This window comes from Euprymna scolopes, chromosome 26, assembly GCF_053919585.1.
Source record: "Euprymna scolopes isolate OS-2025 chromosome 26, ASM5391958v1, whole genome shotgun sequence".
Classification (NCBI taxonomy): domain Eukaryota; kingdom Metazoa; phylum Mollusca; class Cephalopoda; order Sepiida; family Sepiolidae; genus Euprymna; species Euprymna scolopes.
Genome location: NC_136507.1, coordinates 104,350,181 through 104,367,491, shown reverse-complemented (window position 1 = coordinate 104,367,491; position 17,311 = coordinate 104,350,181). Strand labels below are relative to the sequence as shown.

At 33.7% G+C, this 17,311-nt stretch overlaps 1 protein-coding gene across 2 annotated transcripts in view; it reads left to right on the top strand.

The window, feature by feature from the left end:
- The window catches only part of LOC145248333 (katanin p60 ATPase-containing subunit A1-like), a 42,940-nt gene that overhangs the window by 10,735 nt on the left and 14,894 nt on the right, over positions 1-17,311 (top strand). For both annotated transcript variants that reach the window (XM_080110241.1, XM_080110242.1), the window contains exons 3-7: positions 3,048-3,204; positions 6,637-6,797; positions 12,495-12,663; positions 14,487-14,584; positions 16,422-16,527. In XM_080110241.1, coding sequence (XP_079966367.1) covers positions 3,048-3,204; positions 6,637-6,797; positions 12,495-12,663; positions 14,487-14,584; positions 16,422-16,527 — 691 coding nt within the window. The remainder of the gene's footprint in view (positions 1-3,047; positions 3,205-6,636; positions 6,798-12,494; positions 12,664-14,486; positions 14,585-16,421; positions 16,528-17,311) is intronic.

Genomic DNA, 17,311 nt, shown 5'->3' with positions numbered 1-17,311 from the left:
TCAATTATCTCCCAAATCACATCCTAAGATCATTTGTCATTTGATAAAAGAGGTTTTTTGTCTTCCATCAATTATCTCCCAAATCACATCCTAAGATCATTTGTCATTTGATAAAAGAGGTTTTTTGTCTTCCATCAATTATCTCCCAAATCACATCCTAAGATCATTTGTCATTTGATAAAAGAGGTTTTTTGTCTTCCATCAATTATCTCCCAAATCACATCCTAAGATCATTTGTCATTTGATAAGAGGTTTTTTGTCTTCCATCAATTATCTCCCAAATCACATCCTAAGATCATTTGTCATTTGATAAAAGAGGTTTTTTGTCTTCCATCAATTATCTCCCAAATCACATCCTAAGATCATTTGTCATTTGATAAAAGAGGTTTTTTGTCTTCCATCAATTATCTCCCAAATCACATCCTAAGATCATTTGTCATTTGATAAAAGAGGTTTTTTGTCTTCCATCAATTATCTCCCAAATCACATCCTAAGATCATTTGTCATTTGATAAAAGAGGTTTTTTGTCTTCCATCAATTATCTCCCAAATCACATCCTAAGATCATTTGTCATTTGATAAAAGAGGTTTTTTGTCTTCCATCAATTATCTCCCAAATCACATCCTAAGATCATTTGTCATTTGATAAAAGAGGTTTTTTGTCTTCCATCAATTATCTCCCAAATCACATCCTAAGATCATTTGTCATTTGATAAAAGAGGTTTTTTGTCTTCCATCAATTATCTCCCAAATCACATCCTAAGATCATTTGTCATTTGATAAAAGAGGTTTTTTGTCTTCCATCAATTATCTCCCAAATCACATCCTAAGATCATTTGTCATTTGATAAAAGAGGTTTTTTGTCTTCCATCAATTATCTCCCAAATCACATCCTAAGATCATTTGTCATTTGATAAAAGAGGTTTTTTGTCTTCCATCAATTATCTCCCAAATCACATCCTAAGATCATTTGTCATTTGATAAAAGAGGTTTTTTGTCTTCCATCAATTATCTCCCAAATCACATCCTAAGATCATTTGTCATTTGATAAAAGAGGTTTTTTTTCTTCCATCAATTATCTCCCAAATCACATCCTAAGATCATTTGTCATTTGATAAAAGAGGTTTTTTTTCTTCCATCAATTATCTCCCAAATCACATCCTAAGATCATTTGTCATTTGATAAAAGAGGTTTTTTGTCTTCCATCAATTATCTCCCAAATCACATCCTAAGATCATTTGTCATTTGATAAAAGAGGTTTTTTTTCTTCCATCAATTATCTCCCAAATCACATCCTAAGATCATTTGTCATTTGATAAAAGAGTAGTTTTTTTTTTCTTCCATCAATTATCTCCCAAATCACATCCTAAGATCATTTGTAGACATTAATGCTAACAACACTACCATCTATGGCAACACTTCAAAGGCCATAAATGACTAAGATCTCTCTGATTCTCTCACCTCTGATCTTGAGCACATGGTACAATGGGGAAAAAGGTGACTGGTTAATTTTAATGCATCTAAAACTAAGCTTTTTTTCTTCGCATCATCAATACTCTGAACCCTGTCTGGTATCAATTGAAATGAATGGCTCTCATCTTGGGGAGGTTCCCTGTTTTGACAAGCTTCTGGACCTGAACTTTACTCCTGATCTGAAATGGAACACGTTCATCAAATCTGTTGCCAACGTTGCTGGAAAAATGGTTGGATCATTCTACCACTCCAGTAGATATCTCGCTGCCGACGCAATTTTCTACCTGTATAAGAGCCAAGAACATCTTAGGATAGTGTACTGTTTCCACATCTGGACAGCAGCTGCTAGAAGCAGCTTATCCTGCCTTGATTGAGTTCAAAATAGACATCCTAGCCTAGTGGTGGATGCCCTTTTCTCTTCTCTGCAACTTCTTTCCCATAGAATAGACATTGCGAGCTCTACCACTATTTTCATGGCAAGTGCTCATCTGGGCTCTAATCTATGGTCCCCCCTCGCCAAACATTCACGAAAAACATTCGTCTGGCTGAAACCCCTATCAATAATTTTTTCCACTCTTTATCTGTGCCAAAACCTAAATGCAGATTCCATGAACAAAGTTTCTTTCTTAGAACTGCACGCCTGTGGAACTCTCTTCCGTTTCCCTGCTTTCCAGCTGATTACAATATGGTTGTCTTCAAGTCCAACATAAACAAGTTCTTGATGAACCGTCCCCTTAAGTAACCCAATTTACTAAATTTCTACTACTAATGATTACTATGATATTGACTACTGTACACTCATCAACCTTTATCCTCGAGTGTCCTCCAGGCTTGATAAGTGGTGACTCCTTTGTAAAAAAATTTAAAAGAAAAGAAGAATTTTACACCAATCAATCTCAGCTCTAATACTTTCTCTCACCTGTCATACACCCAACTGCCTATCCTCCCCAGTTACAGTAGAACTCTGGATACGGCGTTAAAAATTAGTAACAAAATACAATACAGTATATAATGCACATGTATATAATTAAATAACATAAATAGCACCATAAGGCGGGGCAAATACTGTAACCAGGGGACGGAAAAACATTGTATTTCACATCGTAACCTGAAAAAAAAAATGTATCCTAGGACCACTACAAAAACTGATCCAGTTGAAGTTATGCAAGATATATTTTTAACAAAAAAATCATTCACAATCATGTTATATTTTGTTTAAAAATGGCAGATCCTTAAATTAAGTTAAAGGTTATCTTCCTTGTTTGTCATACTGAATTGGTTGCACAACTCTTCCACACAAAAACCTACAATAAAACTCGATAATTAAAAAATTCTATTTTTACTTGTAATTATTTTTCTCCTGGATCATTTCTCGTAATTTTTAAAATTTATACCAATTTCGATATGAGATGTATGTATGTAATAATGTTTTCACCTAAAATGTGTTGGTTTAAAATTTACACAAGCACCCACTTTACTTTTTCATCCCAATAATATCAGTAAAAACTAATTTAACATGTGAAATATTTTTTTCGGTTAAAAATAATAATCCGAATTTCTGTTTGCCTTTTCCAGTGTCTTGACAGATATCGCAGAAACTGCCAAAAATGCTCGTGAATATGCAGTGATGGGCAATTATGAAACTTCCTTGGTTTATTACGGCGGTTTACTGTTAAAAGTCCAAAAGTTGATTGAGGCAACAGACAAAAATCATCTAACTAAATGGACTCGAGTAAGTGGAAATTTTTCACTTTTTATTTTTTTGGTTGTAAAATTCATTCAGCATTTTGTGGTTGCTTTAGCTATGTATGAGGGTATTTCCATAAGTAAAGCCTCCTATTTTTATTTTTTTAACTTAAAAAGTTAAAGAGTTACAAAGACGGGAGTGGTACCATTTAAAACAAGCGACCTATTGTGCTCCAGAATTTCTTTTTCTGCATAGTCGCTACCATTCTTAATGCACTTTTGCCAGAAATTCAATAATGCGTCTCTGCTTCTGATGCAAGCCTCTGACAAGAGTTGTTTTCTTAGAGTCTCACACCATAAATATCTGCAACAAAGAGATGAAACTTTCAGGTCATAAATGCATTATTCAGTTATCATAACATTGCAATTTGCAATCTCTTCTGATCTATTCAGGCAGAATATAAAAAAAATAGGAGGCATTACTTTTGGAACAACCTTTGTACTTAGAGTGTTATTTGGTATTGCCCAGAAAAAAAGAAACCACCACCTGTCGTCGTAAAAATTTTTTTTTTTAAGGCAAAAAGGTAAACAAACAAGTTGTTTTTTTTGTTTGTTTTTTTTTTCAACCATTTTTTTTGTCAATCAAAATTAATAAGAAAACCCTTTTCGTGTTTTTCATATTTTTAAAAAGTTTTTAAAAAAAGCACATTTTATGTGTTTTTCATGTATTTATTTTTTGGGGGAGGCATTTTTTTTTTCTTTATTTTTGTAACTAATATAAAGTAAACTTTTTTTTTTTTTTTTTTTTTTTTTTTTTTTTTCATGAACAATTTTTTTTTTTTTTTTTTTTTTTTGGAGAGTGTGGCTAGGCAACTTTTTTTTCTTTTTTTTTTTTTTTTTTAAAATTAAATCAAGACAGCCGGGATATTTTCTTAGGATTAGATAGACTTTTCTACGGTTGCATTTTTTCTTTGCAGTGATTAATTGTTTTGTTCGGCAACATCTTCCAGCATCTGCAACTCTAAGGTGGAGATATTCATCTTGTATAAAGTTGTTAAGAACGGCCGTTTGAGGATGTGTTGTTTACTTAAGTTATTGATTTTTTTTTTTTTCTTCCAATATTTTCCCCAAAGATCATCTGCTCTTTTGCTGTACATTCATCAGTGTCTTAGGTCCGATTACAGTCAAACATGACATCATGTTCCGAGCAAAGCGAGCAGACAGTTACGTCTGGTTCAAATCCTGCACAAGTACTACTATTAGGGTAGAAGGCTTTCTGGCATAAAAGGTGTGGTATTTTGCAGCTTACTGGGTTAGTTGGAGTATTTACGTTGAGATGGCACAAGTGTTATGAGTTCATCAGAGCACATTCCATTAAAATACTTATAAAATAAGCACAGGGATGCAGCATTGCAGTGATGGGACAGGGGTTGGTGCTTAGTTGATAATGCGGGACATATTAGATTTGAGACATTCTTTTTTTTTTTCCTTTTTTTTTCTTTTTTTTTTTTTTGTTTTAACTCTAAGAATGAGAGACTAGCGGTAGATGTATCAGTCCAGATGTGGTATGGGCAAATGGTTACTTTGTAGAGATATAGGATGCTGTAATGAGTAATTTTCTAGCAAGGTAGAGAGAGCCCACCTTCTTTTTGAAAACTTTTCCTCCTCTCTCTTTGGACAATCTCTCAATAGAAAGAAAGAAAAAGAAAGCTGTTTGGCATAGTTTCAGTGTTTTTTTTATCAACAATTACCAATAAAAAGCATCATATTCGGTTTAGCACCAATTTTTACATGCTGGTGTGTCGGATGACTTTTAGAAATCAACTTCCAAACTAAGTTATCTCTAGCCAAGTCTTTGTTTATCCTTCTTTCTCCCAAATTCATCAATATCACTTTGTCTCATGTGGCTTATTGCTTTCATCTGTCTACTAATCCAGAAATTCTCATCCATTCTTACACATACTATCAAAATATCCTGTTCTACACATCTCTCTATACTGTCTGGATTTCATCTTCCACTGAGCCTGTCTTTAAGACTTGCATTACATATTTATCATATCATTTCTTTCCATGCAACGCATGTCTTTAACCCTCAAGTTTCATTTCTATACATCATCACAATGCATACACATGTCTGATAGAATCTTCCCCTGGTCGACAGTGGTAACACTCTGCTGGTTAGTAATGACAAAAGTTCCCTGAACTTATTCCATCCACTCTTAACTCTTGCTATCACAATAGCACCTGCTCCATCCTGTGCTCCAATTGTATCACCAAGGTAACAACATTTCTGAACAACCTTAACTTTTCCATCTCTATCTATTTTTTCCACATCTGAGTTCACATTCTGTGATGTTAATTGCAAAAGTTTTTTAAATTGATAATAGTTGTTTCAGTAAAGCACTACTTTTTGTAAATGTGCGTATGAAGACAGTGAATCGGCTTAAGATTTTTGTTTTTGCTCCCTCGACAAAGGAGGAATTGAACCTAGTAATTCACTCCCGTTCATTTGTTCACACTTTTTTCAATAACCACATGTTGGACTTTTTTCTTTTTTTTTTAAATTCTGCACAAACATTAGTCATAGGGAAAGTAAATTTTTACATGAATGGATTTTTTTGGGATAACTCTGGTTATCCCCCCCCCCTTTCATGGGTTGTTATCAGGGTGAAATAGCCGAAAAGTCATTTGTCCGTTCATTTGTTCACACTTTTCTCAATAATCACTCCTTGGATTTTTTTAAAAAATTTGCACAAACATTAGTCATGATGAAAGTAAATTTTTTCACTTGTGGAGGGGGGGGGGCCTTGCATGCTTAGTTTGTTTAAAATGTCTTTACTACAGGGTGGCCCACTTAAAAGTAGCTCAGAAAATGTAGTAGAAAGGAAGAACATTCTTTTATTGTTTAAATAACCTGTAGTGTTATAAAAGCTGCTGGAAGTGCTCCCCGTTAGCATCAATGCATTTTTGGGCACGTTTAACAATGTTTGTAGATACTGCCTGTAGATTTTCTCTGGTCATTACCCTGATAGCGTTGGTAATGTTCGCCTTTAGTTGGTTTAGATTGTGAGGATTATTTGCATAAACTTTTTGTTTTAAAATCCCCGAAAGATAAAAATCACATGACAAGTCCGAGGAACGTGGTGGCCATAACCCTTTGCTTATTGTTCTCTATTCCGTAAACATGTTGTAAACTCGTGTCAGTGATCTGTAAAATGTGTGGCATGTAGCGCCATCTTGTTGGAAAACGAATTGCATTTTGTCTTGTGGTGTCATTTGGCCGTTAAGAAAAAGATTAGAGATTGGGCTATTTTTAAGTGGGCCACCCTGTATGTTTTTAACGTTCGTTTTGATCATCAAAATTAAATAAATGAAAATTAAATTTTGTAATGATTTTCAAGAAATTGTTTTTTTTTTTTTTCTTCTGTTTTATTTCAATAATTCTGAATCATTTTTTATAAATGTAATTTTTTTGCAGGCCAAAGTTTATTTCACAAAAGAATACAATGCAGTAAAAGACATCCTTAATATTCTAACTGGAATGCAAAAATCAAATCCACAATCAAACTTTCATTTTATGCACGAAGAACCAACACGCGATCCTGAAATCTGGTCTCTTCCGACTCCTGTTGAACACAAGTAAGTTTCTCTATGAAATTTGTTTTTTATCGTGTAAATAAATATACCTACGTAAGTAAAGGGAAATAACTCATTACATGATTACTTCTCTTTAATGTTTAAGGATATTCAGTAAAAGATAATATATCCACTTTAACAGTTTTCCTAGCCTGAATAAGTATTTTCAGAAAAAAAAGCACTGATGCAAAATAAAATATATTTGTAACAATAACATAGAAGAAAGAAATAGGCTAGTCTGAATCAATTATTGATATATCGAATGGATTGCAATTGGGGTCTGACTTCGAAAATCCTGCCCAATAACTTTATATGTTAGATTAATAAGATTGTAGCTATATTTATCAGATAAGGTTATTTCAAAGCAAAGTGTTTAAAAGTGATGTAGTTTGCTGGAAGCATAAAGTGTGTATTTATTTGTCCAATGTCTATTTCCATTCATGTGAATATTCTAAAGTGCCTCACCATATGCTTGAGAACAAAATTACGGCAAAGCATTGATTGTTTTGTGCCATAACATGTGGTTTAGTAAATCATACTGAAGTATTTGCTAAAAGAATTTTCAGGGCCAGACAAACGTGTACCTTTTTACAATTCTGCTTTCATTGGAATAATGCACCTTCTTTTTGTTAAGATTCGTCTGTGAAAATGTGATGTTCTTTAGGATGAAATAAGGAATAAGGACCGCGACCGACTTCACTGTGAAGAAAGAAAAAGATGGGACACATTTCAGTCGACACCGGTTTGACCTTGTCCTTCTCTGTAAACAAATATCGTGACAAGAAAATGTTTTAAACCAAATTTTATATTGATATATATATATTTTTAAATAACAATAACAAGTTATATTATATCGTGACAAAACATTTTAAATCAAACTTTGGATTGTTTCTTTTCTTTTTTTTTTTTAAATAATAAAAAAAAAAAGTTATATTATTATATTGCGATAATAAAACTTTTTAAATCAAACTTTGAATTGCTTCTCTTTTTTTTTTTTTTTTTTTTTTTAAATAAAAAAATCCCTCAAAAAACAAGGTATATTATTTACTCACAACCAAGATTGATTTTCATGTAGAGTGCGTTTATATATTTACATAACTTTTTACAAAATATTTTGTGAGGAACATGATTTTCCCAACATTAAAAACCGTAAGAATCAAGAAATTAAAATGCTGATTGGAATCATCACATATAGTTTGTTTTTTTTTTTTAAATTTTTTTATTACATTTTCACCCCAAACAAGGCAAATTGCCACTTTGGTGTAGGGGGCTACTATCAGGGGCAACACTACTGGGGTACTATGTAGGGATTTGGGCAGCAAGGTGTCGGTTCACGTTACACTTGAACTTCTGCACGTCAGTACTGTTGGGGAAGCAGGGATCTGGAATGGAATTCCAGAGTCTAGCGGTTCTGGGGAAGAAACTATTGGAGTAAAAAGATCTTTTACATCTAGGGATCTCTACAGTGTGGGGGTGGGATTTAGCAGCCTGTCGGGTTTGTCGAGGGTGCTCACGTCGTGGGGGCACAAGTGATTGCAGTTCGTCAGAGCATTCACCACTAAAATACTTGTAGAAAAGGCAGAGGGATGCAACATTTCGTCGATGGGACAGAGGCTGAAGCTTAGATGCCAGTTCAGGGCCTATCAGGTTTGCGACTCTCTTTTGAACCTTGTCAAGGAGCGAGAGACTAGTAGCAGATGCACCAGCCCAGATGTGGCAGCAATACTCCATACATGGGCGAATGGTGGCCTTATAGAGGTACAGGATACTTTCGGGTGTTAGTAGTTTTCTAGCACGGTAGAGAGAGCCCACCTTTCTTGCAGCGGCCCTGGCAATGCCTTCAATGTAATTGTTCCAACTCATGTTTCCTGTGAACGTTAGGCCAAGGAGTTTGAAAGATGGACTCTCAGATAAAGAGTCGTTGGCCATTACTATGGGTGTAGAGAGGGTTTCTTGTAATTATTGAATGAAACTAGTTTAGTCTTGGCAGCATTGAACGCGACCAACCACTTTTGTCCCCATTCCACTACAGATTGGAGGTCTTCCTCTAGTGTTTCTGCTATTTCTTTAGAAATGTGTTCATTCGTCTTCCTGTCGTGCCTGCCATAGAGTGTAGTGTCATCAGCATATATACCCATCTCAGAGGCAATGTTGTCGGGGAGGTCATTTATGAATATCAGGAACAATAGAGGTCCAAGGATAGAACCCTGGGGCACCCCCGCATTTATATCATATTGTTTAGATGTACGACCGTCGAGGACAACCTGGATTTTTCTCTTATCTAAGAAGGATTTAATTATGTTAAGTATTCTACCAGTGATACCGTATGATCTGATTTTACTGAGGAGACCCTCATGCCATACCCTGTCAAAAGCCTTAGATATATCTAGAGCTACCGCTCTGCCCTCCCCCGCTTTGTCCAGTGAATGGTATATACATTCAGAGATCACAGTTAGGATGTCTGCTGTGGAACGGGCTTGTCTAAATCCATATTGTTTGTCAGTCAGTAGTTTAGCATCTGTAAATCAATGCTAGGTTGAGTGATATCCGTAATAATATTTTGTTCCTTACACTTAAAACTTACTTTGTATTTAATTTATGGGAAGGCAAGCAAATTAAAAAATTTTTTTAAAAAAACATTTCTAAATAAAATTATGGATTTTATTATTGATCATTATGTCATTTTGATAAAATTGGCTTGGTCTAGAAGGATTTCTCCTTCATTGACCGCTGACATTAAAGATAGCATGCTGATAATAATCAATAATAAAAATACATGATTTTATTTAGAAATGTTTTCACAACTTTTAGTTTTTTGCTATTATCGAAATGAAAGCAAATAGCAAAGATTTTTTTCTAAAATAAAAAAAAAAAGTCATAAAAATATTTGTACGTTGTAATATTACACTTCATCTTTATGAAAATAAAAGTTATGAAAAATAATGTATTTTTCAAATCTTGTTTGTTTATACTTGTTGCTTATATTTGTAATTTTATTATGCATAAAAATTGTCTCAGTCTCAAAGGATTTCTTAGCTAACAGGAAAGATCAGCAATGTCCTAAATTCTCAATTCTTACATCGGTTTTTAATGCAGGGAAAATCCTCTTCCCCATAAAATGTTTTGTAAAAAGTTATGTAAACATATAAACGTACTCTACAAAATAATGGTCGCGAGTAAATAATTTAACTCATTTTTATTATTTAAAAAAAAATATGTAAATCCAAAGTTAGGTTTAAAAAGTTTTATTGTTGCGATATAATAATATAACTTGTTTTTATTATTACTAAAAAGAATATATCGCAATACAAAGTTTGGTTTAAAGTTTTGTTGGTTCGATATTTGTTTACAGAGCCAATGTGTGGGCGAAGGTCAAAGTTAAACCGTTGTCAACCGAAATGTGTCTCTTTTTTTTCTTTCTTCACAGTGAAATCGGTTAGGGTCCTTATTCTCTACTTCATCCTGTTCTTTCTGCTAAAGCTTTATTTTGTAGATCATCATCAAAGGAACAACAACTACCAATAAAAACTGGAAGGTTTTATTTTGTCTTTACTTAAGATTTACTCCAAGATCCTGACGGGACTTCTCCAAATTTTTATCTGAAGTTATCACAAAGATAATGGTTATCAAAATAAATCCTGAACTGAAAAGAGCCAAATTGGATCAGTACCAAGAGAGACAATTGTCAAGTTTTTGACAATTTTGCCTTTCATATCTAGGTTCACATTTTCAACATAATTAGGATTAGGACAACAGCATATTCTTTTCATTGTTTTGACTCTCGAGTGTGTATCCGTTGATATCTTATATGCTTTTATATAGAGTGATGTGGTTCTTGGTTGATTAACTGTGTCGGATACATACTCAAGAGTCAAAACAATGAAAAGAATATGCTGTTGTCATAGCCTTACATATAATTGAACGTTGATAAAACAAAGGCTGTCGGACATTCCTGATTAAACCTTGGTGGACAAGTCAGGCATAGACTTTATTTGTACCAAAGATGGTTGGATTGCATAAAGGATTTTGAATTTTTATTACCAATCGCATTTTTTGACATGATGGATCGTATTCTGCAGAAGAGGAAGAAACGTTTTTAATTTTCTTATTTTGTTTGAACTGGTAATACATTCCAACTGCAGAACCTTTTTAAGATTCTGTTTCTTTCAGTGCAATTTTTTTTGCACTTTATTCACCGGGCATATTGCAACATAGTTTTGGAGATTTTTTTTTTTCATGAGTCCGGTTGCACCTATAATTACTGGAATGATGAAGATCTTCCTAAGATTCCAGTTTCTTTTCATATTGTACATAAGACTTTGGTATTTTATTATCTTTTACCTCTGATCTCTGTTTAACCTGGCATCATTGGGGAAATTAACTTCTAAGGTTGCTTCTTACTCCTTCTTGTCCCATATCACTGTCATGTTTAATAGCACTCTTTTCTAGGCACATAGCTGTAGGAATTGCATCGTCATATTGAATGGTGTACGACTTATTTCCAACTGTTCTTTTTGGTATATGTTCCCTGGACTTTTTGCTGCATTTGATATTCAACTTCTTACAGATCATCCAGTGGAGACATTTATTTATTCCATTAGGTTGATCATATAGTAACCATCTCCCAGCAAAACTTTACAGCTGGATTTCAGGTGGTTTAAACTATCTACTTTTGTGTAGCATTTGTCAATGCTGAGACCACCCGTCTTTTTTCAAAAGCATTGGTCATCAAACCTTGATTTTAAGTAGCTATTATAATCCTTTCCTGATCATAGGGGAGTGATACTCTTTTTAGCCAGTCTATAGATCTTTCTTTATCTATATAGTCCTGTGTAAATTCATCCAGAAAATACTTGGCATGCTGTCGGTTCATTATTTCAGTTTTTGCAATAGAAGGTTTTGGTGTATTATTTTAGCGATTCTTTTGGGCTATTTCTGTTAACAGACTTGTTTTCTGATTCTGTCTCATTTGTAAGACAGTCTTATCCAAAATATTTGACCAGCTGTAAAATATAAAAAACTTTTCTCAAATTTTAATCTTTTTTTATTTAGAAAAAAATTTTACTTACAAAATATTTGCTTGCATTGTTTATATTAAAAAAGTTTAATAAATAATTAAAAAAAATTTTTTTTTAAAATGTAATGTACATTTTGTTGGATAACAATGTTGGTGCTTATGCAATATGATGGAGTTTCAAACAAATGTATTTCAGATAAAAACACTTATGTATGTACACATCTTCTCAAAATTAGTATAAATCTTTTTTTAATTACAAAAAATAATCCAGTAGATGATGTGGCTATTTTTCACAAAAAATCATAGACACTGGTGATTGGATATTTTCTATTTTCTCAATTTCAAATTTCAAGAAAAACGTAGATAAGGCAGTTTGTCATACAGAATTGGTCACATAACTTTTCCACATTAAAACATACAATAAAAATTGATAATTCAATAAATTCTATTTTTACTTGTAATTATTTTCTTATTGGATCATTTTTTTGTAATGTTTGGAGTTTATACTAATTTTGATAAGTATGTAATGTCATTACCCGAAGTGCATTTGTTATAAATTCCATTATAGTGCACAAATACCAAAATTCTCACATATCCAAGCGCAGATAACCTCAAATTTTTAAATGTTGATTTTTTTTTTTAAACGATCCTTTGTTTTGTTTTTTGTTTTCTTTTTTGTTTAGACCGTCACCAAATATCAGAGGAGGAGGAGGGGTACATCGAGTACCTCCGAAAAAGTCAGAACCCAAAAAACCTGTATCAAGGCCAGCTCCATCCAATGATCGACGTGCAAAACCATCAGTATCCGAGCGTAACAAAGATCGAGGTGGACGGGAAAAGGGGAAAAAACGGGTAAGTTCCATCGATATGATCATTCTTACATTTTTTCACTTTCTTTTCATAAGACATGCCCTCTGAACAATTAAAATGTTACAATTGAAAATGATTTCTAAAAAAAAAAAAAATTAGAAGAATACTTTTCCTGGGACAGGTATAATTAAAAAAATCTTTTTTCCAATTTTTATTAAAATCCATTACATGAATGAGATTCTACAAAATATCTAAAATTGAAGTCTTTGGCTTGAGAGATCTGAAATGTTTGGTTAATTAATTCCTATTTCAGTCACGTACATTATTAAGAGTTGAAAAACCACACAAAATGCCAGCTCTCAATATTTATGCAACGTGCTGGATTATTTTTCTTTTTTCCCTTAACCAACCAGGGAAGATGTTCACTCTTAATATCAGCAGCAGTAGTCATTATTTCTTCTCTTCATTGACATCAAAAAATAAAAAATAGGCCAACACTCATTCAGAACACATGCAGATGATGTGGTGTCTAAAAAGCGAATTGATCCTCAAGCAAAAATCTCACTTTTATTCAGCTATTCTGAACTGCCAACAGAGCAGTGGGGTATGCCTTTTTCTCTTTCCTGCAACCTCTTTCCCACAGAAAAGATGTTGCGAGCCTATCTCTGCTTTATCGTTATTTTCATGGCAAGTGCTCATCTAAACTCCAATCTATGGTCCCCCTGGCCTGATTTTCACAAAAAACACTCCTCTAGCAATAATTTCCCCCATTTAGCGACACCATTAATAATTTCCCCCACTCTTTATCTGTGTCTAAAACTGAACGTAAATTCCATAAACAAAGCTTCTTTCTTAGAACTGCATGCCTGTGGAACTCTTCCGTTTTCCTGTTTTCCAACTGACTAATATATGGTTGTTTTTAAGTCCAGTGTAAACAAATTCTGGTAAGCCATCCCCTTAAGTATCCAATTTACCAATTTCCCACTATTAACGATTACTACGATATGTTCCCTTTGACCACTGTACACTCAGTAACCCTTATCCTTGAGTGGCCTTCAGGCCTTGATAAGTGGTGACTCCTTTGTAAAAAAAAAAAAGAAAAAAAAGTCTATTTTACATGATCAAAACCCTTGCCTCGAAATTCAACAGTTTGTGGTTTGTGGCTGCCGTTTCTTTACAGCATACACATGCCAGCCTTGGCTGCTTATCAGTCTGTAGCATTGTCATCACAAGATCTTGCTTTAGAATAAGTTGATTGTGACAGACATGTGCAGAAGTACCCAAGAACAGTGTGTACTTCCTTTTACTGAACACCCCTTGGAATATAAGAATGCACTCTACCAAGAGCTGTATGAAGACAACACCAAAGTCATTCGAGAGTAACTTCATAGGTTGCTCTTGGATTGTGTTAGCATTTGTAATTATTAACGTTATTATTTGACTCTGTGTTGGGTTGTATTGGCCTTATTGTTTGATTCGGTGTTAGGTTGTATCAATGTTATTGTTTGAGTCCATGTTGGGTCATATTAGTATTACTGTTTGAGTCGTATCTGCATTGTTATTGAATTCTAGTTAGAGAACGTTTTGGTCAGAGTCAAGAATTCTCTTGCTTTTATTGGCACGTTGATCTCTAAATTGTAGTGGGATTTAAGTTGGAGAAAATTAAATGACTCGAATTTCAGAGTGGATGGTGCCCTTCCAAGATTAGAACCTATTCTGGAGGTGAATGTTAAAATAAGTGAGAAATGGACATCTTAAAAGAATTCTGAAGTATAACAGCCTTTCTGTTGCACGTGATCCTGTTTAAACAGTTCCATTACAATCTGTCTGTTCTAATCTTCAACTCTTTCTTTTGATCTCGACAGGAGGATGAAGAAAAGAAATTTGATCCACCAGGTGTCGATAAGGAACTTGTAGCAAACCTTGAAAGAGATATTCTCCAAAGAAATCCTGATGTTCATTGGTAAGTTAATGTTTTGGATTTTATTGTTGGTTTGCGATCAAATGAATCTGAGGCACCCCCAAATGAGATACAACCGAGAGACATTTTTTTTTTTTTTTTAAATACTCTTTTCTTCTGATTTTATCCCTTATGATAAACTAGCGGGGGTACCCAGCATTGTCTGGGTGGAGAGAAGTGGTATACTAAGGCTATTGAGCAACCAATCCTCAGCTCTAAAAAAAAATAAATGAACGTTTGTTTCAATCAAAATAGCGAGTACCTGTGTGAGCGCAAAAAAAAAAGCCGCAGTAGGCAGGCTTGAACCAGTAATGCAAAAGAGGAAAAGGAGCTGAAAAAAAGCAAACGTGCTAGCCATCTCGGCTACAGTGATTTATGATGTCACGGGCCTTCGAAATAACGTCTTTTAAACATACATTGAGATCGCTAGATGTATGACTTTGAAAAAATTTTGGTAAAAATATTGATCCCCCTCCTTGCAAAAAAAAAGCCCAGTTGATCAGCACAGAATTAATCTTTTGGTCAATTTTTAGATATTTTTCATCTGAGAGATTGATCTTTCTAACAATACAAATTTTGTCATAGTCCGATGCGTCTGTCAAAAGTTTTGGCAGACATACAAACACACACACACACACACACACACACACACACACACATTTTGCATTTTATATATTGAACTACCGGGGGTGTACCCAGCGTTGCCCAGGTGTTTGGAGGTGTGTATGTAGGAGAGGGTGACCCTGTTTTAATATTATAAAAAAAAAAAAAAAAGGATGTTAAAAAAAATTGGAAAAACCAAAACAAAGCAAAACAGCGAACAAACGTAAAAAAAAAAGAAGGAAAAAAAAAGGTGTAAAAGAGGAAAAAAAGTTTAGGTAGAAAGACAGGCTCGAACCCAAAACATTGAGGCTAAGGCAGAAAAAATGCCCGACACGTTACCCTTACGCCAAAGAGCCATACACTTAATAACGGATAAAATTAAACCTTTAAAAACACTTGTAGATGGTTTAAACTAACGTCAACGTTTTCTAGTTCAAACATGACGTCATTGTCATAGTAGCAAGAGGAGAGAAAATGACGGAACGATTTTTTCAGCACCCTCCTTGTAGAAAAAGGCCCAATTTAGGGTGAAGGAATTAATGTTTTGGCCCAATTTTTCGATATTTATCGTCCAAGATGTCGGGCTTCAAAATGATATGAATCTCGTGAAAATCTGTCGCCTGTTGAAAGTTTTTGCGAGACATACAAACACACACACACACATTTTCACTTTTATATATATAGACTAGCAAAGGTACCTAGCGTTGCCCGGGTATGGAGAGATGGTGTAGTAAGGAACCCAAGAGGGGGGGGGGGTAAAAATAAAAGTGGTAGTAGGTGGGGGATCAAAACAGTAGGCATCCCGGGTGGAGAGAGGTGTTAAAAAAAAGTGGTATTAGGCAGGCAGGCTCGAACCCGTAACGTGAAGGAGGAAAAAAAGGTGAAAAAAACTAATGTCTTAGCTGATGTGTTCATCGTGAAACCAGAAGTCGCGAGCGTTGGAATTTTTTTTTTTAGCTCTTTACATCAAGTGGTTTCATGCCTTGTCTGGGGGCGGGGGTGATCCCCCTCTTCCCAATCTAAATGAGCATATACAGGACATGCTTGTAAACAAAATTATGTATATTTTTAGACTTTGGATAAAACTTTTCTAAATAACACCTTATTATTTTAATGAAATATTTAAAGGTGTCTTAAATCAATTTAATTCCTGATTTGTGTTTGGGTGAATTTCTTTTTTTAAGTTTTGAATATTATTATTATTATTTATTTATTTATTTTTTTTTTCTAATTTCAGGTCAGATATTGCTGATTTAGTTGAAGCAAAATCTTTATTAAAAGAAGCAGTTATCCTTCCTCTTATCCGGCCAGATATTTTTAAAGGGATCAGACGTCCATGGAAGGTATGATGAAAACTTTCAATCCTCATTCAGACCCCTCTCCCCCATATTAAAAATACAAAAATAAAAAAAAATCTGTAAGATGCATGTATCTGTGATGGGGAAAAATTCGTATTCCAAAAATCACATGAATTGGTCAAGTAGTTTTATTTTTATGAAGAAAATAATTTTTTAGCAAATTTAAAAAAAAATTTTTTTATTCAATTTAAATCTTTCTAGTCTCTTCATGTTAAGAATAGCTTTCTAAAATCTCATTTTAATTATTTTGAGTTATTTTCCTTGTTTTCAAGATGGTGTCATTATATCATTGTTCATTTAGCCACAAAATTTGATTTTCTTATTTAAAAATAAAACATGACTTTTGGTGTATAATATTTTCTTTTCATCACGAGTATGTACATCATATAGATTTTCCTTTGTTTTTTTCTTTTTTAGATAGGGAGAATCTTGGACGAGCACCAAACTTTCTTCTCTCTCAATAAGGGATGATATTTTTTTAAAATAAAAATCTGTAACATATGATGTTTAAACAAATATCTCAATCTATATAATTATAAAACTCAAATGACCTTGTAACGGGTGTTGTAACCCAACATCCAGTTTACGACTTCCGATTGAGCATGCGTACACAAATATAAACCCATGACAGCGTAAACAAATAATCAACTCGACAATAAAACATTGTTTTACTGTGTATGTTTTCAGCGTCCCAATTGTTTTGTTTTTCGCGTTTAAATTATCCAAATAAACAATTGTTAATACTGTTTTTTTTTTTTTTTTTTTTTTT